General features: G+C 43.3%; 2 protein-coding genes across 13 annotated transcripts in view; both read left to right on the forward strand.

The window, feature by feature from the left end:
- Positions 1–3,239, forward strand: part of c2cd5 (C2 calcium dependent domain containing 5) — a 148,837-nt gene extending 145,598 nt beyond the window's left edge. For all 12 annotated transcript variants that reach the window (XM_068058899.1, XM_068058905.1, XM_068058909.1 and 9 more), the window contains one exon: positions 1,649–3,239. In XM_068058899.1, coding sequence (XP_067915000.1) covers positions 1,649–1,780 — 132 coding nt within the window. In that variant the 3' untranslated portion in view covers positions 1,781–3,239. The remainder of the gene's footprint in view (positions 1–1,648) is intronic.
- A 22,201-nt stretch (positions 3,240–25,440) lies between these two features.
- st8sia1 (ST8 alpha-N-acetyl-neuraminide alpha-2,8-sialyltransferase 1) overlaps positions 25,441–26,711 on the forward strand; it is an 80,887-nt gene continuing 79,616 nt past the window's right edge. The window contains exon 1 of the mRNA XM_068058910.1: positions 25,441–26,077. Within this exon, the coding sequence (XP_067915011.1) occupies positions 25,896–26,077 (182 nt within the window). The 5' untranslated portion in view covers positions 25,441–25,895. The remainder of the gene's footprint in view (positions 26,078–26,711) is intronic.

Raw genomic sequence — 26,711 nt, forward strand, 5'->3', positions numbered from 1 at the left:
TACACAGTATGCCACTATAAATTAACAGTAACAACTTGCATTTATATTCTTCTTTTGGGCCTCCTTATCTCGAGAGACAATGGATACGCGCCTGGAGGTGGTCAGTGGTTTGTGAAGCAGCGCCTGGAGTGGCTATAAAGGCCAATTCTGGAGTGACAGTCTCTTCCACAGGTGCTGCAGAGAAATTTGTTTGTCGGGGCTGTTGCACAGTTGGCTCTCCCCTTGCGCCTCTGTCTTTTTTCCTGCCAACTACTAAGTCTCTTCGACTCGCCACAATTTAGCCCTGTCTTTATGGCTGCCCGCCAGCTCTGGCGAATGCTGGCAACTGACTCCCACGACTTGTGATCAATGTCACAGGATTTCATGTCGCGTTTGCAGACGTCTTTATAGCGGAGACGTGGACGGCCGGTGGGTCTGATACCAGTGGCGATCTCGCTGTACAATGTGTCTTTGGGGATCCTGCCATCTTCCATGCGGCTCACATGGCCAAGCCATCTCAAGCGTCGCTGACTCAGTAGTGTGTATAAGCTGGGGGTGTTGGCCGCTTCAAGGATATAGTGCCTCTAATATAGTAAAATGTCCCCAGGCGCTTCACAGGAGTGTTATCAGATAAAAATTATCACCAAGTCACATAAGGAGATATTAGCATAGGTGACCAACCACTCAGAAGTTCTTCCCCTTAAATTGAAAGATAGATTGGAGCATTTTCTAAATGGCGAGAAGCTCAGAACTGTGGAGGAGCAGAGATATTTAGGAGTCCAAGTACAGAAATCATTAAGATAGTGGATGGGTACAAAAATATTTAAAAGGTTAACGGAACGTTGGCCTTCATCTCAAGAGGGCTGAAATACAAAGCAGTATAAGTTATGTTACAGCTCTGATTACACTCCGTCTGCATTCAGTTATGAGCACTGCACATCAGGAAGGGTATATTAGCCTTGGAAGGGGTCCAGCACAGATTCATCAGAATGACATTGGGCTAAAGAGGTTAAATTATGAGGACAGATTGCAAAAACGAGGGTTGTATTCCCTTGAATGTCGATGATTAAGGGGTGATCTAATTGAGGTGTTTAAAATGATTAAAGGATTTGATGGGATAGTTAGAGAGAAACTATTTCCTCTCGTGTGAGTCCAGAACAAGGAGGCATAACTTTAAAATTAGAGCCAGTTCAGTCACACAAAAGCTAGTGGAAATCTGGAAACCTCTCACCCAAAAAGCTGTTCAGACTGAGATCAATTAAAAATTTAAATTGAGATAGTTTTTTGTTAGGCAAGGGTATTGAGGATTACAGAATCAAGGCGAGTAGGTGGAGTCAAGATACAGATCTAATCGAATGGGCAGAACAGGCTTGAGAGTGGCTGAATGGCCTCCTCCTGTTCCTATGGCCAAAGAGTTAAGTTTTAAGGAGTATCAAAGGACGAAAGAGAGGTTGAGGTTTAAGGAGGGTATTCTAGAGGCAGCGATAGGTAAGACTGCTCCTTTTGGTGATTCTGCTATTTCTGTCCCTGACTTTTATATAAAGTTTTTTGAAAAAACACATCAATTTTGAAGTGCTGTTATTTAGTGGAGTTGATTCTTTGACAACGTTGCATGCATATTCCATGTTTTGCTCATAATGGTTGCTTACTTTGTTGTCTCTTTCTCTAGGCACAGTGCCTTATCAATGTAAGTGGTGATGCGGTGAACTTTGTTAGAGATACTGATGTGGAGTCTGCACTTTGTCAGCCACAGACAAGTGGCGTACAGACAGGAAATGGTGGTGGAGATGTAGTCACATGAAACTGATGCAGATTGATTACTGCTGTAGGTGCATGTACTTCAGGGACTGATGGAAGACGTTTATCTGCATTTCCAACCTCATTGACCATTATCCGCTGTATGGATATGTGTACGTAACTGCCATACTGCATTACACAGTATGTAAATGGTCTCGATTGTCCTATATCTGTAGACTTGTGATAGTCCTGGACAAATAGTGGTCATCTTGTCACATATTCTGTTATCCAGGAATCTTTTACAGTCTAGAGCTTTAGATGAGACTTGGGCTTTTGCTCTAAATGTAGAGATTATATAGAAGATACTCCATTAGAATTGGTGCAAATGGAAACCATTCATTTTTTTTTCTGTTGTACAAATCTTTTCAACAAATTCATGACTTAATACTAAGCACCAAGACCAAACAGAAAGAAGGGTATTAAAATTCAAAATGGTACTAAACTTTAAGTCAATGCTGTACCTGTAAAACTGGATGTTCTTCTACAAGAACTGTTTTTAAGATAAAAGCCAGCCTTCAGTGAAAACTAGAAGTGCCATTATCAAAATGCTATATCACTATGAAGTTTCAGTGCCAGTCTGAGAGTTTCAGCTTTTAGCTATATGTACATCCTTCATAGGAGTTGTAATATAATAAGCCACAAGACATGCAGGATTTTCTTTTAATAAAAAACATTTACAGGCTAGTCGGTTTCACAAAGATTATTAAAATGAAAAAATTCTGGAAGGTTTAGGAATACCTAATCAGATTTGTAGTTACCACACCCAGTAAATGGTACTCTATAATTCTGCAAATCAAAAAAATTGTATTTTTATAATTCTCAAGATAGAACTTCAAAAAAACATTTAAAATGTTCTTGACTTGTAACTTGTAAAATTGCAGAACCAGAGTGCATACAGTGGCCATTTGATTGTGGTTTTTCAAATTTAGAGCATAATTGAAGACTTGAATGTACAGAACACTTATTTTTAAGGGTTTCAAACAATTCACTTACTTTGCACACTTACAACTGCATGAAAGATAAAAATTCACTGTTGCAATAGTTTTGCAGGTTGTAACAGACAACTAATAGCATGAAAAAAAATTGTTCCCTTAATTCCACTGGGAAATAAATATCTTATGAATATTTATAAATTGTTTCTCATCAAACCAAGCAGTCAATTTGTTTTATTTTAAAATTCAATTTCAGTGGGTACAGTGCTAGTGGATACACTGTTCGCACATTGTTATGAAAGAATGTCAAATGTACAGAACTTCTGAATTGTATTTCTCTGCTGCAGTAAGCTGAATTTGAAATGAAGTCATTTCCTGCATGTATGGTTGTTAAATCAAAGTAAAGTACCAAAAAATATTTGGCATGTGCATACTCCAGTGTAAACCAGCAACTCTGAGATTCAGCTTTTAAATAAACTGCTGCATCACAACCACCTGTTTATAAAGTTGTGCATGAACAGTGCCGTTTGATTAAGTGTCTTGTTTTATCTTGAACAGCATTGACCAAAGGCCAGAGAATGTTGTGACTCATGAATTAGAGCGCAAAATAAACTCAAGACACATTGAATAAATTTGCTTGGAACTCTCTAAATTTCCTAATTTAGGCATCTGTTGAAAGTGATGTGCAACTTCAGTAACTTAAAATTCAAAGTAGGATGGAAGGAATGGGTCTCCAGTGACAGACCACCAGTCAAGTGAATTGGTTTGTTCGGGATGCTGTCGAACTACCTGAACGTTGTTGCGGCTGCACCCATCCAGGCAAGTGAAGAATATTCCATCATATTTGTGACATATCTTGAAGGTGGTGGAAATGCTTTGAGGGGTCAGGAGTCACTCGTCACAGCATTAACCTACAGAATTCAAAACTAACCCAGAGTATTCTCAGATGTGCATTTCTTTTTTCAGGTAAGGCTGCATCCCAGATGCTGTTAAGACTGCTTTGTACCATTGATTCATTTTAAATACCGATGTGAGATGACAACAATTACGAGTTATGAACAACTGTACTGATGAATTGATTTCAATCATATCTCAGTCAGATGTCAGAGTCCAGCCTTTTCCCTACTTTTCTAACCATGTTGTTGATGCAGCTGGTCCAGTTCAGCTTCAAGCAATGTCCCCTATAAGTGCAAGGGACCTTTTACATTTTTTAGCATAGCCTCACCCGCAGGGTAACTTAAAGGGGCCAGCTTGTGCACCTTTGTGGGAATTTCCGTGGCCTAGCGGGAACATTGGCTTCAAGTCAATAGTAATCCCCCTGGATATTGGAGGACTTGATGGTAGTGATGCTTTTGAAGGTCGAGGAAGATGACTGGATGTCCCCTTAGTCAAGATAGCCATAACCTGACATTTTTGTGGTGCAAATGACCAAGCTTTCAAAATCTGCTGGAGGTAGGCATGAGTTTCATTATTGCAGGAGTTGTGAATGGAGTTGAGCACTGTGGAACTTTCAGCTAACAGCCACAGTCCTGGCATTATGATAGAGCGAAGGTCATTGATGAAGCAGCTGAAGATGGTCGGCCAAGGTCAGTTTCCTGAAGAACTTCCACAGTAATGTTCTGTGACTATAATGACCCGTTTTGACCTTTATCAACCATGACCAATTCTCTTTGTGTAATGTTAACTCCAGCCACTGGAGGGATTTCCCCCTTGGCCCCCATTGACTTCAGTTCAGATAGAGTTCCTTCATGCCATACATAGTCAAGAACTGCTTTGATATTGAGGGCAGCTACCCTTGCCTCCTGTGGCATCTGCTCTTGCATCCATGCCTAAATCAAGGCTGTGTTGAGGTCTGAAGATGAATGGTTCTGGCGGAACCATAACTGAGCAGATGTTGCTTAATAGCATCATTGATGACTCCTTTTATTACCTTAGTGATTATTGGGAGGAGGCCGATAGGGCAGTAAGAAAATAAGTTGGATCTATTCTGTCTTTTGCAGATAGGACAGACCTGAGCAATTGTCTGCATTGCTTGGCTAGGTGGGTAGCTAGCTCTAGTGCACAGGTCTTCAATACTGTAGCTGGAATGTTGCCAGGATCCATGGCCTTTTCTGCATCCAATGCACTTTGCTGCTTATGTCATGTGGGTTGAACTGAATTGGTTGGATACAGGTTGCAGTGAGGCTGGAAGCCTCAGGAGGAGGTCAAATAGGATCATTCACTTGGTACTTTGGCTGAAGACACTTGCGCGTCTTTCAGCCTTGTCTGTTGCTACAGAGGAAAGGTCATGTTTCTACGCACTATTCAGGGAATGCTGTTGGAACCTGTGCCTGGAGAGGATCCAGCTCAACTATGCAACTATTTTATGTTTTATCCCCCCCAGTTAAACTTTTAAATGATTGTATTCAATTTATCAGTTCAGCTGTTCACAACTAGTGACTGTTGTCATCTCACATTAGCATTTACAATGAACCATAGATGGTACAAGGCTGTCTTAAAAGAAAGTGCAACTAATAATAATCTGAGGCAGGTGATTCACAGATGTGAACCCATATACCAGGCTGATATAGGGAACACTGTATTGTCTGAGGTGTCGTCTTTCGGATGAGACGTTAAACTGAGACCTGTCTGACCTCAGCTGGTCATAAAAGAGCAGCAGTGTTCTCCTGGTGGCCTGGCTAATATTTAGCCCTCAACCAACATCACTAAAACAAGTGATCTGGTTATTTATTTCATTGCTGTTTATGGGAGCTTGCTGTGTTACACATTTCCTATATTACAAGCGACTGCTTCAGAAGTACTTCATTGGCTGTAAAACACTGGAACATGTTGAAGTTGTGAAAGGTGCTATATATAGAGCAAATTTATTTCTCTGTATTTTGATGAATGGAATCCAAGCAAATTAGAATGTGTTATAAGGAATGCAAAACTGAAAAGCTAATCATATCGTTCTTGAAATGAGTCAGTACACCCATTTACTGTGAGCAAGCTAGCTGCTTGAATTGAGGCATTGCAGGTACAAATTTGTGTGGAGCAGTGTTTTACAGAAAAGGTGCAGAGGTTCTTGTCAATGAGATCAGGTAAAAATCCTAGAACTCCCTAACAGCACTGTGGGTGTACCTACCCCACGTGAACTGCAGCGGTTCAAGAAGGCAGTTCACTACCACCTTCTCAAGGGCAATTAGGGATGGGCAATAAATGCTGGCCTGGCCAGTGATGCTCACATCCCATGAATGAATTTTTAAAAAGCTGAGATGGGTTGCAGAACATAGAGCTTCCTCCTCTCTCCCCTTTCTGTATTAGTGTAAAGCACTGCAGCCTTGGATGGGGTCAACATGGTCTCAATTGCCCGACATGGGTCGAAGGCTGAAACAAAATGTCTGACCTAAAAGAAAAATGCAAAAGTAATGAATAGGCATGTAACTGACATCAACATGCCAAAAGACACACCCTGTCTAGTCAAGAAACTTGACACCATCCAGGACAATGCAGCCCGCTTGATTCACTCCCTCCACCACTGGTGCACAGTGGCAGCAGCGTGTACCAACTACAAGATGCACTGTAGCCACATGCCAAGCCTCCTTCGACAGCACCTTCCAAACCCACGACCTCTACCACCTAGAAGGACAAGGGCAGCAGATGCATGGGAACACACCGACCTGCACGATCCCCTCCATGCCACACACCATTCTGACTTGGAGCTACGTCGTCGTTCCTTCACTGTCGCTGGGTCATAAACTTGCAACTCTTGAACAGCTCAGCACCACCTTCTCAAGGGTAAATATTGATGGGCAATAAATGCTGGCCTATACAGCGATGCTCACATCCTATGAATGAATTTTTAAAAAAATTATTTGATCCAAATGTGTTAAATTCATGCCATCAAAGCTGGCGTTAAACCACCAGAGAGTCAGTATTTGGGACCTAATTAGAGCTGGAATGCACAGCAGCAATTTCTTCTGTATTTTGAAAAAAAGCGGGGTCATGTCGCATGTTTTATCCGCAAGAAACTGGTAAGTGCTTGTCGCAATGGTAGCACTCTTGCTGCTTGAGTCAGAAGAGTGTACATTTAAGCCTCATTTCAGGATGTGAGCATGTAATTTGAGCTGATACTTTAGTTACTCACTGAGGGACTGCTTCAATGTTAGAAGTTTCAGATGAGGTGTTAAAGCAAGTCCCCATCTACCTGTTAAGGTGGACATTAATGTCCTATGTTGCTTGCTGAAGAAGAGCAGGGAGTTCTGATGATCTGGCCCTAGTAAAATTGAAGTCAATGGAAATCGGGGAAAATGCTGCACTCAATCCATCAACCAACTGAATTAAAATAACTATTTATCTCTCTTTTTGTGGGACCTTGTATGCAAATTGGCTGCCCTGTTTGCCTACAAAACAACTGACTACAGTTCAAAAATAATTAATTGGCTATGAAGTGCTTTGGGATGTTCTGAGGTCATGAAAGGTGCTATATAAATGCAAGTTCTTTCTTTAATTTTATTCTTAACAAGTAGATATCAAGTACCTAAGCAGGTACAAAAGCAAAATACTGCAGATGCTGGAAATCTGGAATAAAAGCAGAAAATGCTGGAAATGCTCAGCAAGTCAAGCAGCATCTGTGGAGAGAGAAACAGAGTTAATATTTCATCTGATATGACCTGAAACGTAAACTGTGTTTCGCTCTCCAGAAATGCTGCCTGACTTGCTGAGTATTTCTGGCATTTTCTGTTTTTATTACTAGGTAAGTATTGGATGGGTTATATTAAGCTTGAGGTCACAGTGGAATTAAAAATCAAAACTACAAGGTTATTGTTTTTGCCTCAGTACTGGGAACAGTACAACAAGGAGGTTTAGAGATCAATGTTGAAAGCGCCTTCATAGATTTTACGAATAACTCTTGTTAACAGAATAGATTCCTTCTTTGGCAATTTTCCTTTTCCGCATCAAATGATCTGACAGAGACCATGCCTCTGAAAGGCACAGAAGTTATTAAATCGCAGCCTAGACGCTTCCCCATTCTATCTGCGTTCAAAGAATTTCAGACGGTGTATTTTAACAGGCTGTAATAGTAGGCCATCTATCTGAAAAAAATAGTTCATTTGTTAGTGTATAAACATATCCTTGAAGCAAATGTATTATGTTTTAAAATACTTAAATGCAGAAAATTAATGATCCCTCCTCACCCTTAATGAAAATGAATGAGGAGGTTAAGATTGAAGGCTATCAGAGATCAAACTCAGCATCAATCTTAACACTTTACACTAACATGCTGGTTGTCTTGGGAACAAGGTCAGCTCGGTGCAGGAGCTGAGAACGAGCTGCAAAGTGTTCCTTGGTCCAAGTTGCTTTCTGTGATGGTGGTTCTGGTAATAATCTACAAGTTTGAAGCTCATTTAATACAGGACGACTAATGAATGATTTTCTTTCCAATTAATATTTTTAGATGGAAGTTGCACAGTCATTCAAATAGAAGTTTCCTTCACAGTAATGTAAATTCCTTACTGATCCCCCTCAGAGAATAGTATGGAAAAGGTTAATATTAATATTGTATACAAAGTCACCATTTGTGTATTGAAGGAATTGTAAATTCTCTGTTCAAGTGAGTGAATCAAGTGAGACAGACCCAGATACTGTTTAAATAGAAGCTAAAATCTTTGAAGCACAAACAGCACACGCACACATGATTCTGAAATGATTCATGTGACTCTAAAATGATTCACAGTGAGTTAAGATACAATGAAGTAAATGAATCAACACAGCCCATTGTGTGATATAGAAAAGGGGAATTACAATGAAAAATGACATGTAAGTCTAAAAATTCTGAGTACCAAGGAATCTCATCCTCCTCCAGTGTGTATCAGAAAATTTCCTGTGCACCAGCAGCACCTATTTGAAAATTCAGACATTTAACTAAAGCTGAGTGTCAGATTTTCTGGTTGATGGTATTGTTCATGTTATGATGAAATGAGCATGCCCATATCTAGGTATATTAGCTTTGTGAGAATGGGGGTGGAGGATCCAGAAAATTCACAGACTGTGAGGTCAAATGCCATCATGATAAATTGTGAAAATGAATTCAGTAAATCTGGTAAATGTTAGGGTGGTGCTAGAAAATGAAGATGAAGCTGTTGGATTGTCATAAACATCCAACTGTCTCAGTAATGTCCTTCAGGGAAGGGAATCTGCCACGCACTGTCTGGTTTGCCCTGCATGTGACTCTAGTCCCACACTATGTAGTTGACCTTTGATGTCTTTGGGGCAACTAGGACTGAGCAATAATCAGCTTTGTCCACTTGCAGGATTCACCATCACCACCATTGTCCTCTGCACTAACCCAAACTACAGTAGATGCATGTCCTTTGATCTATTGTATTTTCTTCTGCACCTTCAGAAAAAAACTCCAAAAAAAGTTGATGTAAAAAATGCAACCAATAATTCTAGCATGGGGAATGATTCTACAATCTGCTACTCCCAGTGAGCAGCATAGGTCAGGAGGTCACAGGCCCTTAGACTGCAACATTCTATCTCTTCATTTTATTGGACAGAATACCATGTTACAGTCCCATGATTTCTCAATCTGTGCTCCCACTGGAATCATTGAATCACAAGACAATCCCTGTAAGTTATCACTGTATATGTTTGTTTATTTAATTAGAGATACAGCACAGGCCCACCAAGTCTGTGCCGACCATCAACCACCCATTTATACTAATCCTACATTAATCCCATTACCCTCTCACATCCCCACCTTCCCTCAATTCCCCTACCTATACTAGGGGCAATTTATAATGGCCAATTTACCTATCAACCTGCAAGTCTTTGGCTGTGGGAGAAAACCGGAGCACCCGGCAAAAACCCACACGGTCACAGGGAGAACTTGCAAACTCCGCACAGGCAGTACCCAGAATCAAACCTGGGTCGCTGGAGCTGTGAGGCTGCGGTGCTAACCACTGTGCTGCCCATGTCCTTGCTGTTTTGTACCATGATGCTTCTTCTTGATGAGAGTGGATGTGACCATCTTCCAGAATGTAACCTAGTGAGAGTAGTAACTGAAATGGCTGGCTGCTACATTTCAGTGTTTGTTTCATGAGATTGTGATGGCTCTGTATATTTTGTGCTGGTGGAACAAACAGCAACAAATCTGTGCCCAACTTGCAGATCATCCCATGTTTCAGTAACCAGGCTGTGTCAGAACGTTTTGTTGTGTGAAGCCTTTTGTGAGATGTCATTGTGCCATGGCTTTCTGTTGTAAGGTGCAACATGAACGTATGGCATGCATCGTAAACAAGGTCAGAGCTGTAAGGTTTTTTTATTCGTTTGTGGGCGTTGCTGACTAGGCCAGCATTTGTTGCCTATTCCTAACTGCCCTTGAACTGAGTGGCTTACTCGGCCTTTTCAGAGGGCATTTGAGTCAACCACATTGCTGTGGGTCTGGAGTCACATGTAGGCCAGACCAGGTAAGGATAGCAGATTTCCTTCCCAAAAGGACATTAGCAAACCAAATTGGTTTTCACAACAATCAACAATGGTTTCATGGTCATCATTAGAACAGCTTTTTAAAAAAAATTCCAGATTAATTAATTGAATTCAAATTTCACCATCTGCCGTGGTGGGATTTGAACTCATGTCCCCACAGCATTAGCCTAGGCTGTGGATGACTAGTCTAGTGGTATTACCACTGTGCACATATACGCCCAGCCCTTTCTGTTCCTGCACCCTCTTTAGAATTGTACTCATTAGTTTATATTGCCTCTCTTCATACTTCCTACCAAAATGTATCATTTCACATTTTTCTGCATTAAATTTCATCTGTCACATGCTCAACCATTCCAACAGCTTGTCTCTATCCTCTTGAAGTCTACATAGGATTACATAAAATTACATAGTGTGTACAGCACAGAAACAGGCTATTCGGCCAAACCAGTCCATGCTGGCATTTATGCTCCACTCAAGCCTCTTCCTGTCTTTCCTCATCTTTTTTTTTTATTTTCCAAAATATACTTTATTCATAAAAATCTGTAAAAATTACATTGCCAAACAGTTTCAAAACAGCACCAAAAAATACAAACATTGCAAGGGAGATCAGTTTCCTTCAATACTGTCATGAGTTTCTTCCCAACCCTTCCGTTTCACAATTGTCATGTCAATTACAGTTTTACATTTACAGCAATTGAGAATATTAACGATACAGTTCGAGGGGTTTCCCATGGATCCAGCCCCTCAGTTCAGCTTGGTGGGGAGACCTTACACTGTGGTCTTTCCCCATTGAGCCTTTGCTGCGGCTGCCCCAAGCTTAAGTGCGTCCCTCAGCACGTAGTCCTGGACCTTGGAATGTGCCAGTCTGCAACATTCGGTGGTGGACAACTCTTTGCGCTGGAAGACCAGCAAGTTTCGGGCAGACCAAAGGGCGTCTTTCACTGAATTGATAGTCCTCCAGCAGCAGTTGATGTTTGTCTCGGTGTGCGTCCCTGGGAACAGCCCGTAGAGCACAGACTCCTGTGTTACAGAGCTGCTTGGGATGAACCTTGACAAAAACCACTGCATCTCTTTCCACACCTGCTTTGCAAAGGCACATTCCAGGAGGAGGTGGGCGACCGTCTCTTCCCCACCACAGCCAACGCGGGGGCACTGTGCGGAGGGGGCGAGACTTCGGGTGTGCATGAAGGATCTGACGGGGAGGGCCCTTCTCACCACCAGCCAAGCTACGTCTTGGTGCTTGTTTAAAAGTTCTGGTGATGAGGCATTCCGCCAAATGACTTTGACGGTCTGCTCGGGGAACCATTCGACAGGATCCACCGTCTCCTTTTCCCGTAGGGCCTTGAGGACATTCCGTGCAGACCACTGTCTGATGAACCGGTGGTCAAAGGTGTTTTCCCGCAGAAACTGCTCCACGAAGGATAGGTGGTACGGCACGGCCCAACTGCATGGAGCGTTCCGCAGCAATGTGCCCAGGCCCATCCTTCGCAACACCGGGGACAGATAGAACCTGAGCACGTAGTGACACTTGGAGTTTGCGTACTGGAGGTCTACACACAGCTTGATGCAGCCGCACACGAAGGTGGTCATCAGGATGAGGGCCACGTTGGGTACATTTTTCCCGCCCTTGTCCAGAGATTTGAACGTCGTGTCCCTCCGGACCCGGTCCATTTTAGATCCCCAGATGAAGCGGAAAATGGCTCGGGTGACTGCCACCGCGCAGGAGTGGGGTATGCGTAACCCTCTATTCCCTTCTCCCTCATATGCTTGTCTAGTCTCCGCTTAAATGTATCTATACTGTTCACTTCAACCATTCCCTGTGGTAGTGAGTTCCACATTCTCACCAATTATTTCGGTAAAGAAGTTTCTTCTGAATTTCTTATTGGATTTTCCAGTTCCCACATATCCTTTTTATAATATAGTAACCAGAACTGCATGCAGTACTCTAAGTGTGGTCTAACCAAGGTTCGATACAGGTTTAGCATAACTTCCCTACTTTACAATTCTACCCTTTCAGAAATAAATCTTGATGCTTGGTTTGCTTTCTTATGGCCTTGCTAACCTGTGGTGCAACTTTCAGTGAATGGTGTATTTATACTCCAAGATCCCTTTGTTTCCTACCCCAGCTAGACTCGCACCTTCCAAGTGATAAGTGACCTCCCTATTCTTCCTACCAAAATGTACTGCCTCACATTTATCTGTGTTGAACTTCATTTGCTAATTATTTGCCCATTCTGCAGGTTTATTCATGTCCTTCTGTGATTTGTTGCAGCCCTCCTCAGTATTGACTGTCCCCCCAATTTGGTGACATTTGCAAATTTAGAAATTGCGTTTTCGATTCCAAAGCCCAAATCGTTAATGTAAATTGTGAACAGCAGTGGCCCCACCACTGATCCTTGTGGAACACCATTTCCCACCTTCTGCCACTCTGAATAACTATCCTTTACTCCCACTCTCTGCTTTCTGACTTGAAGCCAGCTAGCAATCCATTCTGTCACTTGTCCCCTGACCTTACATTTTCTGACCTTATTCATTTATCGTTAATGAGGCACCCTGTCAAAAGTCTTTTGAAAATCCAGATAAATTATATCTACTACATTACCATTGTCTGCGCTTGTTACCACCTCAAAAAATTCAGTAAGATTTTCACTTTTGAAATCTATGCTGACTGTTCACTATTATATTTTTTTCATTTCTCGATCTTCTTCCATTCCCTTTTTTAGTAGGGATTCCATTACTTTGCCTACCACCGATGTTAAGCTGGCTGGTCTATAATTTGCTGGACATGTTTTATCCCAGTTCTTAAATATAGGCATTATGTTAGTTATCTGCCAGTTCTCTGACACTACACCTTTTCCTAACAAATTATTAAAAATATGTGGTAATGCATCTGCTATCTCTTCCCTAGATTCTTTTAAAATGCTTGGATGCTATCCATCCAATGCACGGATGCAAGTCTATAACTATCCTACTCACAGTTCACAATACTTCCAAGTTTTGTGTCATCAACAAATTTTGAAATTGTGCCCTGCACATCCAAGTCTAAGTCATTAATATATATCAAGAAAAGCAATAGTCCTAGTGCTGACCCCTGGGGAACCCCACTGTACACCTTCCTCCAGAGCCAAAACAATCATTTAATGCTTCTCTGTTTCCTGTCACTCAGCCAACTTCATATCCATGCTGCCACTGTCCCTTTTAATCCACGGGCCTCAACTTTGCTGACAAGCCTATTATGGGGCGCTTTTATCAAACACCTCTTGGAAGTCCATATACATTACATCAATCACATAACCCTCATCAACCCTGTTACCTCACCAAAAAACTCAAATCAAGTTAGTTAAACACAATTTATCTTGAACAAATTCATGCTGGCTTTCCTTAATTAATCCAGATTTGTCTATGTGACTGTTAATATTGTCCCAGATTATTGTTTCTAAAAGCATTCCCACCATCAAATTTAAACTGACTGGCCTGTAGTTGCTGGGGTTATCTTTGCACCCTTTTATGAACAATGAAGGCAAAACTGTCAGCATTCGTCATCATTACTCCACTGAAACTGACAGTAACTTCGGGAGTTTGGACATGCACAGTAATCCAGAAGTTGCTGTCAGTGAGTCTATTCTCCTCCATATGGTCCGCTATAGAGATTCCCACGGACTGCTGTCTTGCAATCATGAATTGCCAAGATCTTCCACTCTAACGCCGTTAGTCGCTGTAAAAACCCCGGTAAAATTTACACCTTGTTGAATGAGGTAAAACTGAGTCATAATTACTGCTGAACCCTCACTGGACCTGAGAAGCTAATTTTATGGCACGTATTGGAATGTCAAATTTCTCCACAATTATTAAAAATTTCAAATAGTTTTTAAAACCTTTTTCTTTATTTATATGTCTGTTTATCTTTATTTTAGCTTCTATCTTAATAGTCACAAAGCAGCTGCAGGATAGTCTTAAGGGGGAGGGTGAACAGCCAGAGGTTGTGGTTCACATTGGTACCAACGACATAGGTAAAAAGAAGGATGAGGTTCTGAAAACAGATTTTAGGGAGCTAGGTAGGACATTAAAAAGCAGGACCTCAAGAGGTAGTATTCTCCAGATTACTCTCAGTGCCACACATTAGTGAGCATAGAAATAGGAGGTTAGAGCTGATGAATGTGTGGCTGGAGAGATGGTATATGATGGAGGGCTTTAGATTCCTGGAGCATTGGACCTGGTTCCGGGGGAGGTTGGACTTGAACAAACCAGACGGATTGCACCTCAATAGGACCAGGATCAATATCCTTGCCGGGAGGTTTACTCGTGCTTTTGGGCAAGGGGATAGAAACCTGAGGGTAAACTCAGATGGACAAAATCGGAAATGGAAATGGAAGGCAGAAAATTAGTGAATGAGTCTGGAAGGCAGTGGAAACAAAGGATAGAAAATTTAAAAAAAGAGTTTGGCAGTGCTCAAGGGCATATATTTCAGGATTGGCAGGGGAAGGGCAGGATTGGCAGCTAAATGTTCCTGGCTTTAGAAGCTTCAGGCGGGATAGAGGGGGATGTAAAAGGGGTGGGGGAGTTGCATTACTGGTTAAGGAGAATATCACAGCTGTACTGCGGGAGGACACCTCAGAGGGGTCATGCAGCGAGGCAATATGGGTGGAGCTCAGGAATAGGAAGGGTGCAGTCACGATGTTGGGGGTTTACTACAGGCCTCCCAACAGCCAGCGGGAGGTAGAGGAGCAGATATGTAGACAGATTTTGGAAAGATGTAAAGGTAACAGGGTTGTGGTGGTGGGTGATTTTAACTTCCCCAATATTGACTGGGACTCACTTAGTGCTAGGGGCTTGGATGGGGCAGAATTTGTGAGGAGCATCCAGGAGGGCTTCTTGAAACAGTATGTAGATAGTCCAACTAGGGATGGGGCCATTCTAGACCTGGTATTGGGGAATGAGCCCGGCCAGGTGGTCGAAGTTTCAGTGGGGGAGCATTTCGGGAGCAGTGACCATAATTCCATAAGTTTTAAGGTACTTGTGGATAAGGATAAGAGTAGTCCTCGGGTGAAGGTGCTAAATTGGGGGAAGGCTAATTATAGCAATATTAGGCAGGAACTGAAGAATTTAGATTGGAGGCGGCTGTTTGAGGGTGAATCAACATCTGACATGTGGGAGTCTTTCAAACGTCAGCTGATTAGAATCCAGGACCAGCATGTTCCTGTGAGGAAGAAAGACAAGTTTGGCAAGTTTCGGGAAGCTTGGATAGCACGGGATATTGTGAGCCTAGTCAAAAAGAAAAAGGAAGCATTTGTAAGAGCTGGAAGGCTAGGAACAGATGAAGCACTTGAGGAATATAAAGACAGTAGGAAGGAACTTAAGCAAGGAGTTAGGAGGACTAAAAGGGGTCATGAAAAGTCATTGGCAAACAGGATTAAGGAAAATCCCAAGGCTTTTTAAACGTATATAAAGAGCAAGAGGGTAACCAGGGAAAGGGTTGGCCCACTCAAGGACAGAGATGGGAATCTATGTGTGGAGCCAGAGGAAATGGGCGAGGTGCTGAATGAGTACTTTGCATCAGTATTCACCAAAGAGAAGGCCTTGGTGGATGATGAGCCTAGGGAAGGGAGTGCAGGTAGTCTCAGTCATCTCATTATCAAAAAGGAGGTGTTGGGTGTCTTGCAAAGCATTACGGTAGATAAGTCCCCAGGGCCTGATGGGATCTACCCTAGAATACTGAGGGAGGCAAGGGAAGAAATTGCTGGGGCCTTGACAGAAATCTTTGCATCCTCATTGGCTACAGATGAGATCCCAGAGGACTGGAGAATAGCCAATGTTGTGCCTTTGTTTAAGAAGGGTGGCAAGGATAATCCAGGATATTATAGGCCGGTGAGCCTTACGTCAGTGGTAGGGAAACTATTAGAGAGGATTATTCGGGACAGGATTTACTCCCATTTGGAAACAAACGAACTTATTAGCGAGAGACGGCATGGTTTTGTGAAGGGGAGGTCGTGTCTTACTAATTTGATTGAGTTTTTTGAGGAAGTGACGAAGATGATTGATGAAGGAAGGGCAGTGGATGTTATCTATATGGACTTTAGTAAAGCCTTTGACAAGGTCCCGCATGGCAGACTGGTACAAAAGGTGAAGTCACACGGGATCAGAGGTGAGCTGGCAAGATGGATACAGAACTGGCTCGGTCATAGAAGACAGAGGGTATCAGTGGATGGGTGTTTTTCTGAATGGAGGGATGTGACTAGTGGTGTTCCGCAGGGATCAGTGCTGGGACCTTTGCTGTTTGTAGTATATATAAATGATTTGGAGGAAAATGTAGCTGGTCTGATTAGTAAGTTTGCGGACGACACAAAGGTTGGTGGAGTTGCGGATAATGATGAGATTGTCAGAGGATACAGCAGGATATAGATCGGTTGGAGACTTGGGCAGAGAAATGGCAGATGGAGTTTAATCCGGACAAATGTGAGGTAATGCATTTTGGAAGGTCTCATGCAGGTGGGAGGTATACAGTAAATGGCAGAACCCTTAGGAGTATTGACAGGCAGAGAGATCTGGGCGTACAGGTCTACAGGTCACTGAAAGTGGCAACACAAGTGGATAAAATAGTCAAGAAGGCATACGGCATGCTTGCCTTCATCAGTCGGGGCGCAGAGTATAAAAATTGGCAAGTCATGTTGCAGCTGTACAGAACCTTAGTTAGGCCACACTTAGAATATTGCGTGCAATTCTGGTCGCCACACTACCAGAAGGACATGGAGGCTTTGGAGAGGGTACAGAGGAGGTTTACCTGGTCTGGAGGTTATTAGCTATGAAGAGAGTTTGGAAAAACTTGGATTGTTTTCACTGGAACGACGGAGGTGGAGGGGCGACATGATAGAGGTTTACAAAGTTATGAGCGGCATGGACAGAGTGGATAGTCAGAAGCTTTTTCCCAGGGTGGAAGAGTCAGTTACTAGGGGGACATAGGTTTAAGGTGCGAGGGGCAAAGTTTAGAGGGATGTGCGAGGCAACTTTTTAACACAGAGGGTGGTGAGTGCCTGGAACTTGCTGCCAGGGGAGGTGGTGGAAGCAGGTACGATAGCGACGTTTAAGAGACATCTTGACAAATATATGAATAGGAAGGGAATAGAGGGATATGGGCCCCGGAAGTGCAGAAGGTGTTAGTTTAGGCAGGCATCAAGATCGGCGCAGGCTTGGAGGGCCGAATGGCCTGTTCCTGTGCTGTACTGTTCTTTGTTCTTTGTTCAATGCAAAGACTATAGCAAATAAAGCAGATGAGTTAAGGGCACAGATGGGAACGTGCCAGTCTAATATCATAGCTGTTACAGAATCATGGCTTAAAGAGGGAGAGAATGGCAGCTCAGTGTTCCTGGTTACAGGGTTTTCAGATGAGATAGAGAGGGGGATAAAGAGGGAGGGAGAGGGTGACAATTTTGGTTAGAGAAGCAATTACAGCTATAAGAAGGGAAGATATGTTAGAAGGATCATCAATTGAGACCATATGGATTGAGTTTCCAAAAAAAAAGGGCAGTCACACTGTGGAGAGTGTACTGTAGACCCGCGAACAGTCAGAGGGAGATAGAAGAGTGAATATGTAGGTAAATCTCTGCGAAGTGTAAAAACAATAATGCAGTAATAGTAGGTGATTTTAACGACCCCAATATTAACTGGGATTGTTTTATTGTGAAAGGAATGGAGGGAACAGGATTCTTAAGGTGCATTCAGGAGAACTGTTTTGGCCAGTATGTAACAAGTCCAACAAGCGAGAGCATGGTCCGGACTTGGTTTTAGGTAATGAAGCTGGGCAGTGGAAGGAGTGGCAGTGGGAGAGCATTCAGGTTTTAGTGATCATAATTTAGTCAGTTTTAGCATAATTATGGAAAAGGACAGAGACAGAACAGGAGTTAAAGTTGAGAAGTGATTTCGCAAAAGTGGTCTGGAAAAAGCTACTTGAATGTAAATCAGCGTCAGAGCAGTGGGAGGCATTCAAAGGGGCGATTCAGGGGGTTCAGAGCAAACATGTTCCCACAAAGTAAAAGGGTGGGACGGCCAAATCTCAAGCCCCCTGGATGTCAAGTAGCTTAAACGGCATGATAAGGCAGAAAAGGAAAGCTTATGTCAGACACTGAGAACGCAATACTACAGAAAGCCGAGAGGAGTATAAAAAGTGGGGTGAAATCAAAAAGGAAATTCGTAAAGCTAAGAGAGGGCATGAAAGAATATTGGCAAGCAAAACCAAGGAGAACCCAAAGACGTTTTATCAATACATTAAGAGTAAGAGGATAACTAAGGAAAGAGTAGGGCCCATAAAAAACCAAAAAGGTCATCTATGTGTGGAGGCTGAGGTCATCTATGTGTGGAGGCTGAAGATGTGGGTATGATGATTAATGCCTTCTGTATTCACAAAAGAGGGAGACGATCCAGACATTATAGTTAAAGAGGAGGAGTGTGAAGGATTGGATGTGATAAACATAGGGAGAGAGGAAGTATTAATGGGATTAGCATCCTTGAAAGTGGATAAATTACCAGGGCCAGATAAAATGTACCCCAGGCTGTTAACGAGCCAGGGATGAAATAGCGGAAGGTCTGACCATCATTTTCCAATCCTCACTGGATACGGGTGTGGTGGTGGAGGATTGGAGGTCTGCTAAATGTCCCTTTGTTTAAAAAGGGAGTGAGGGATAGACCAAATAATTACAGGCCAGTCAGTCGAACCTTGTTCATGGGAAATTATTGGAATCAATTCTGAGAGACAGGATAAACTCTTACTTAGAAAGGCATGGATTAATCAAGGACAGTCAACATGGATTTGTTAAGGGAAGGTTATGACTGACTAACTTGATTGAATTTTTTGAGGAAGTAATAAGGAGGATTGATGAGGGTAGTGCAGTTGATATAGTCTACATGGATTTTAGGAAGGCTTTTGACAAGGTCCGACATGGAAGACTGGTTAAAAAAAAAGTCCATGGGATCTAGGGGAATGTAGCAAACTGGATACAAATCTGTCTCAGTGACAGGAAACAATGGCTAATTGTTGATGGGTGTTTTTTGCAACTGGAAGGCTGTTTCCAGTGGGGTTCCGAAGGCTCAGTACTAGGTTCCCTGCTTTTTGTGGTATGTGCTGAAGTACAGTGAGAACTGGGTGTCCTTGTACATTAATCACAAAAAGTTAGCATGCAGGTTTGGCAAGTAATTAGCAAGGCAAATGGAATGTTGGCCCTTATTGCAAGGGGAATGGAGAGGAAAGTGGAAAAGTCTTGCTACAACTGTTCAGGGCAGTGGTGAGACCGCACCTCGAGCACTGTTTATAGTTTTGGTCTCCTTATTTAAGGAGGGATATACTTACATTGGAGGTGGTTCAGAGAAGGTTCACTAGGTGGATTCCTAGGATCAAGGGTTTGCCTTATGAAGAAGGGTTGAGCAGCTTCGTCCTACACTCATTGGAGTTTAGAAGAATGAGAGGTGATTGTATTGAAACATATAAGATTCTGAGGGGGCTTGGCAGGGTAGATACTGAGAGGATGTTTCCCCTTCTGGGGGAGTCTAGAACTAGGAAACACTGTATCAAAATAAGGGGTCTCCCATTTAAGATGGATATGGGGAGGAATTTCTTATCTCAGAGGGTCATTAATCTTTGGAATTCTCTTCCCCAGAGAGCAGTGGAAACTGGGTCATTGAATATATTCAGGACTGAGTTAGACAGATTTTTGATCTACATGGAATTAAAGGGAGGCAGGCAGGAAAGTGGAGTTAAGGCCAAAATCAGATCAGCCATGATCTTATTGAATGGCAGAGCAGATCGAGGGGCTGAATTGCTTACTCCTGCTCTTATTTCTTATGTTCTTACGTGCATTATCCCTCTTTTGTATCTCAATCATTCAGAACACTTGGAATTCCTAAAGATAGCTGCCATCTCCACCACTTTCTAATGGTGCAATTTGAATGTCATTAGCAATCAAGAATAATGAATGAAAGTATTGGCAAGAAAACACACTCAAAAAGTCCAAAAATGGCACATGTCCCAACTGAATAACTTGCACCAAATGAGACGCCACACCAGCAGAATGTTTCTGCAGAAATTCTACCCAATCACTACTTACACATAGTAAATATTGCCAGTTAATGGGTAACATTTTAGATCAGTCAGTAATTTGACCACTCACCTTGTAAATGGCAAAAATGGCACCTTGAGTTACTAAGATGCTACTCCACATTCTCAAATGAGGATATAACATAACATTAAGGCTTTCTGTGTCTCAATTATGGTTGCCAACTCGAGTTGGAGTCATTCTTGGAGGTTTGATCAATTGATTTTCTGATCACGAGACGTCTGCAAATGTCACTCCATTTACCTTATAAAGGCTGGGTCCCCGTGGTTGTGTATCTTTGCTCATAGGTTCGCACCAGGGCTATTGTGTGAGAAGTTCTGAGGATCAGAAGGCCACCCGTGAGCATGTAAAGAGGTGAAGTCGAAGGTGGGAGGAACTTTGTTTCCACCACTGATAGCAACTCACCGAAATTGCATTACCTAATAGTAATACTGGTTAACACTCAGATTCCTGATAGCCTTGCACTACTCAGGGATATGATCACCTATGTATGGGACAGGGGGGTGGTCCTGTCTCATCAGCTTAGACCAGGAGAAGGCCTTTGACAGGATATCGCACACCTACATGATGGATGTGCTCTCCAAAATGGGGTTTGGGGAGGAAATCCGCAGTTGGATCCCGCTGCTCTACACAAACTTCAGTCACGCAGTTTCAATCAATGGGTGGGAATTGGAAAGCTTTCCAATTAAATCTGGAGTCAGGCAGGGCTGTCCTCTCTCTCCTGCCTTGCTCGTGTAAGAACCTGGTCATCAGGTGCGAGGCCCTCTCAGTGTTGTTGTATGTGGCGCAAGTTTAGCCCATACCCCACTCCTGCACCGTGGCAGTCACCCAAGCCATCTTCCATTTTATCTGGAGATCAAAAATGGACTGTGTCCACAGGGATACGATGTTCAAATTCTAGATAAAGGAGGAAAAAACTTACCCAACGTTGCCCTCATCCTGATGGCTACCTTTGTCTGTGGCTGCATCAAGCTACACCCTCAGTACACAAACTCCGAGTGTCACTACGTTCTGAGTTTCTATCTGTCCCCAGTGTCACGAAGGATGGGTCTGGACACGGAACACTCCATTCATTTGGGGCATGCCATACCACCTGCCCCTCGTGGATAAGTGTACGGAAAAACACCTTTGACCAAAAGTCCATCAGGCAGTGGTCTGCATATAACGTCCTCGAGGCCCTGTGGGAAAAGCAGATGGTGGATCCTGTCGGATGGTTCCCTGAGCAGACTGTCAAACGTATTTGACAGAATGCCTCATCACCAGAACTTTCAAACAAGCACCACGATGTAGCTTGGCTGGCAGTGAGAAGAGCCCGCCCCGTCGGATCCTTCCTACACTCCCAGAGTCTCATGGCCTCTGCATGCTGCCCTAGAGGCGGTAGCGATGGGGAAGAGACCGTCTTCCACCTCCTTCTGGAATGTGCCTTTGCAAAGCAAGTCTGGAAAGAGATGCAGTGGTTTTTGTCGAAGTTCATTCCAAGCAGCTCTGTAACACAGGATTCGGTGCTCTACGGGCTGTTCCCAGGGACGCACACTGAGATAAACATCAGCTGCTTCTGGAGGACCATCAACTAGGTGAAAGACGCACTTGGTCTGCCCGAAACTTGCTGGTCTTCCAATGCAAAGAGCGATCCATGACCAATTGTTGCGGACTGGCACATTCCGAGGTCTAGGACTACGTTCTGAGAGACACACTAAAGCGTGGGGCAGCCACTGCAAAGGCACAATGGGGAAAGGCCACTAACACCCTCCTGCCATAGTATACCAAGGGACTGGAAACCATGTAAAACCCCTCAGGCTGTATGCACCAGAGAATGGTTTTGGTATGTAATACAAATGCACATTGTAAATATTACCTGAAATGGCAAGACTAGTCAGGCACCTCATGTGCTGTTGTTATGACCAGGTGAGAAAGGTGTCTAGGGGTCCCTCTCAGACTTCACCTGGTCTTACCGTAACAGAGTTTATTTTTAAACACACTGTGTTTTTAGCTCCCCCTTGATGAATCCTTGTTCACCGCTTTCCGATTATAAGGTAAAGAAACCAGCACAAACAGGCTTTCTTAGGTTTAAAGAAGAAAAGTTGAAATTTATTAAACTTAAGCTCTAATTTGGTTGACGCCTATGGATACACAACGTGCCCACGCTAGCATGCATATGCGATACACACATGCAAATAGAGACAGGAAAGAGCAGAAGAATAATAAAGTGGAAAAGTCTGAGGCAATAGCTGAAGAAGTTTTGTTACGGTTCATCGAGCTCACTGTAGAGTCTGTGATTATAGGTAGATCTTGCTTTTTGTTGGGGCCCAGTATTCTTCTTCAACCTTGTTTGCTGTTTGAGACTTTTCTCTCTTGGGGTTGATGTGTCTTCGGTGGATTCAGAGGCTTGTGAGAAAGAGATGGGAGCAGACAGGAAAGATCTTCTCAGTCCAGGAGCAAACAGACATTCTGAGTTCAAACTGTTTGTACAATTCAGAAAACCCCAGGTTGCCAAGCAGGTTGGTCATGTGACTAACTGGTCCGACCACATCTTGGATTGTATCACCTTAGCAGTCTCTGGAATGCTCCTCTTACACACAATACCTGGTGATCAAGGTCCATTGTGGGTTGAATGTGTCAGGGAATGGTCCTTTGTCCTTCTAATCACCGTCTGTTAATATGCAAATGTCTTTTCCAGCTATGGCTGATCTGTTTAAACAAGTTCTTTCTTCACTCCAGTAACAGTTTAAAATCAATGTTCATGACAAAATTAATGTGCTTCATTCTTGGCAGGTGGGGGCCTAGCATGACGCTGTATTGAAAGAAACTGATCTGTATTGCACTTTATGGAATGCCCAATTTGAATTATTTACAAATTTTATGAATAAAGTATATTTTGGGAAAAACACTCAGATTCCTCTCAAAACCAACAGTAACGCAATAACTCACTGATATGTACATGGCGATAATATATGTAATGCTCTGCTATCCAATCTATTACCAGTAGGAATCCTATAACCTGCTGATATTCTCCCTGAAACTGTAGCCAGAATCCCCTGCCACTGCACAAGACGCGGTCAGGCTCCCCAGTTGATGCCACTTCTAACATACTTGGTCTCTTGGGCTGTGGCTTTGTATGAAGATGATGACTCTAAACTGTGAGCGTCAGTCAGAGCTGATCTGTATTTGCACATCACAGGTCAAAACAGACCGATGTGTAGCAAACCCTAAGATCGCACGCAGAGCAGCAGGCTCAGTGTTCGGGGCAGTTCTAAAGGGGTGCATTATCCTAAACTCAGTTAATTTCTAAACCACTCACTGACCTTGGACTCAATAACGACAAGATTCTATTGAAAAAGGAATTACAGTACACAGGAGGAGGCCATTTGGACCCTGGTGCCTGTGCTGGTTTGGGAATCTTTCCTGTACTCCCATTTCCCCCAGACGCTTACATTTCTCCTTCTCAAATATTTATCCATTCTTTTTTAATTGATGTTCTAGTCCCTACCTTAACGGCCACTTGTGGTGAAGTATCTCACTCTCTAATAGCCCTGAGATCAAAAACCTTCCTCCTCCCTTTCCCCTATTTCTTACAGTGAGAATCCTTGGGCTCTGTCTTAGTCTTTCACCCACCTGTGGAACCAATCTTTCTCTGTTTATCAACAGCAGGGTCCCAGGTTTTGCTCACCCCTTTACAGGCTGTTCCTCTCTTGGTGCTTCTCCCACTCAGCTCATTGTTGCTGCTCCTGGCTATGCAGAAAATGCTGTTTTCCATGTCCACCCCATTCCCAGACTCCTGCTGACTACCCGCCCCTCCCTTACTGACCCCTGTTCCCCAGTCTCCCTCTCTCCCCATTCCCCATTTCCATCTTCCATCCTCAACTCCCATTCTCTATCTTCTGATTCTCTGATGTCCCCTCTCTTCCCAACCCAATCCCCATTCACTGGTCTTTCCATTCACCCATCTCCATTCCTCAGCCTCAGTCTCTTCCCCTGATTCCTGACTCCCAGCATACTTCTTCCCTTATTCCCGGTACACCAATAGTCCTGGCTCTCTGTGATGGTGGGTGACACCAGAGGTAGTGAAGCATTTTTCAATCATCAGCTATAAGATGGTTTAAAAGATTCAATTCCTTATATTGAACAGCAGAAACTTGGCATGTGCCACATTGAATCTGGCACACAGCATGTAACTCATGTTGACACTTCAGTGCAACACGGAGTAAGTGCTGCACTGTCGGAGATGCTGCCTAGACCTCACGCTCTGGAATTCTCGCCCTAATCCCCAATGCTTTTCCACCTCCCGATACTCCTTTAAGATGCTCCTTAAAACTCATCCCTTTGACCAAGCTTTTGGTCACACCTCTTTGAGAGAGACTTTGCCTCTCTGAAGCACCTCAGGGCGTTAGTTTTCTGAGTCAAAGCTACCATATAATAAATGCAGTTTGTTGTTAAATAATGGGGCTCAGTTGGCTAACTGGCTAGAGTATGATGCAGAATCAATACCAACAGTGCAGGTTCAGTCCAGTACAGACTGGTAGTTCATGGAGGCCTGCCTCCTCACCTTGCCCCATGTTTGACAATCACCTCTCTCTCTCTCCAATGTGGAGAGTGTTAAGTAAATTCAATGTTGCTCAAAGCACAAAACTGTGCCCAATTGAGTGGATAAAATGTGGCAAAGGTGAACATGTGGGGGAGAGGAGACAGCAGGGGGTGCTCTTCTGCACATTGTTGGGGTTGAGTAAGGAGTTATGTTACACTTTGTGCGTTTGCTGTAGCGGGACTTGGTACTCCGAGCTGTCAGGTGAAAGTAGGGCAAACACCCCATTCTCCAGCGAATATGAGCCCAGGAATTTGGATGGAATTATATAGGCATTGATCTTTTTTTAAAAAAAGGCTTCACCGAGATACAGAATGCTGGTTTCAGAATCCCTGTGTAATACAGCATTAGGGGTTGGGAAGGAAATAAGCCTCTTGATGCCTAACATTTATTTTCCTCTTTTAGAAATCAAAGCTTTGAAGCAGCCTGATGAGTGAGCTTTGTGGTGTTTGTGACCACGTTAAGAGTTGGATGAAGGGGGTGGGGTGGAGGTGAAAAATAGTCTTGAGTTGAAGCCCTCCCACTGACAGCAGACAAGGCAAGAGGCGAGCATCCGGCGGCTGTGGCTCACAGACAAGGGGAGCTTTGTGCAGTGGGCGAGAGTATTGCATCTCTTCAATCCACAAGACCTTTTTTTTCTGCCGTGCTCCATGGATGCAGCAGCAGTTTTTTTTGTGCGTGCAGCAGATCCCTGGCTAACCTGAGCTGCGTATTTCTGATTTATATATATATTTTTGCATTGGCGATGCACCGAGGTTAAAGAGTGAGTGGAAAACCCAGGGCAATTTTTGTTTTAGAAGAAACGGCGAAGGTTGCCTCGCGATTGGTGTAGCCACGACCGAGGGGATATGGCAGCTCTCGCCCTGCAAAGCCCCCCAGATGTTGCATTGTTGCAAGCTTTCTAGTCGGCTCTTTCCCCAGGGGAGGACAGGGACCCTGAGGACCATGTGAAGCTGATCAACCCTCTCCCCCTCCCCAGTCTCCCCCCCCCCCCCCCCTACCCAGCCAGCCAGCCCCTCACCCCCTGCACCAAGCATCATGCTGTGGAGGGGGATGTGCCCCCGCTCCCGGCTCCCGGTCGGGGTGGCTCTCTGTGTCTTTGTGCTGTGCTGGCTCTACGTCTACCCGGTCTTCAGGGTCCCCGACGAGAAGGAGATCGTCAACGAGATCCTGCAGCAAGCAAAGTGGAAGAGAAACCAGACAGCCATCACCGCATTCAGGTAGGAGAGGGAGGGGGTGAGGCAGAGAAAGGAGCGAGATTCAGCAAACAACGGTACAGTAATGGGTTAGAAAGAGAAAATGAGACTAGAAAGTAATCAGTGCATTAGATACAATAAGGGACAATTGGCAATGACTCTTTCACACATATATAACACTTCATATATAACATATACATTTAACATATATATAACATACACATATATAAAACATATATATAACACGCATACGTATATAACATATTAACATATATAGATATACAATACATATATGTGTGTGTTTTGTATATATGTGTGCATCTTACATGTGTGTTATATATTTGTGTGTTTTGTATATATTACCAGACATATATACAAGACACAAATGTATAACACACAAATATATAACACACATCTAAGACGCACACAGGACCTTGTACTGTGAGTCTAGGATCATTAACAAAACAACCATTTTCCAATAAAGAGCCCCATATCACCACGCCTGTTGTTCTCCATCTGTAACCTGTATAATCCTTTCACTCACTAGAATTCGGGTTCTTTGACAGGCAAAACCAGCTGACCCCAATTTCTCTTTGAATCATAGTGTATCTCAAAGAGGTTTTAATCTTAGTGAGCCCACAGTTTCCAGGACTGGTGA

Source organism: Heterodontus francisci, chromosome 27, assembly GCF_036365525.1.
Source record: "Heterodontus francisci isolate sHetFra1 chromosome 27, sHetFra1.hap1, whole genome shotgun sequence".
Taxonomy (NCBI): Eukaryota; Metazoa; Chordata; class Chondrichthyes; order Heterodontiformes; family Heterodontidae; genus Heterodontus; species Heterodontus francisci.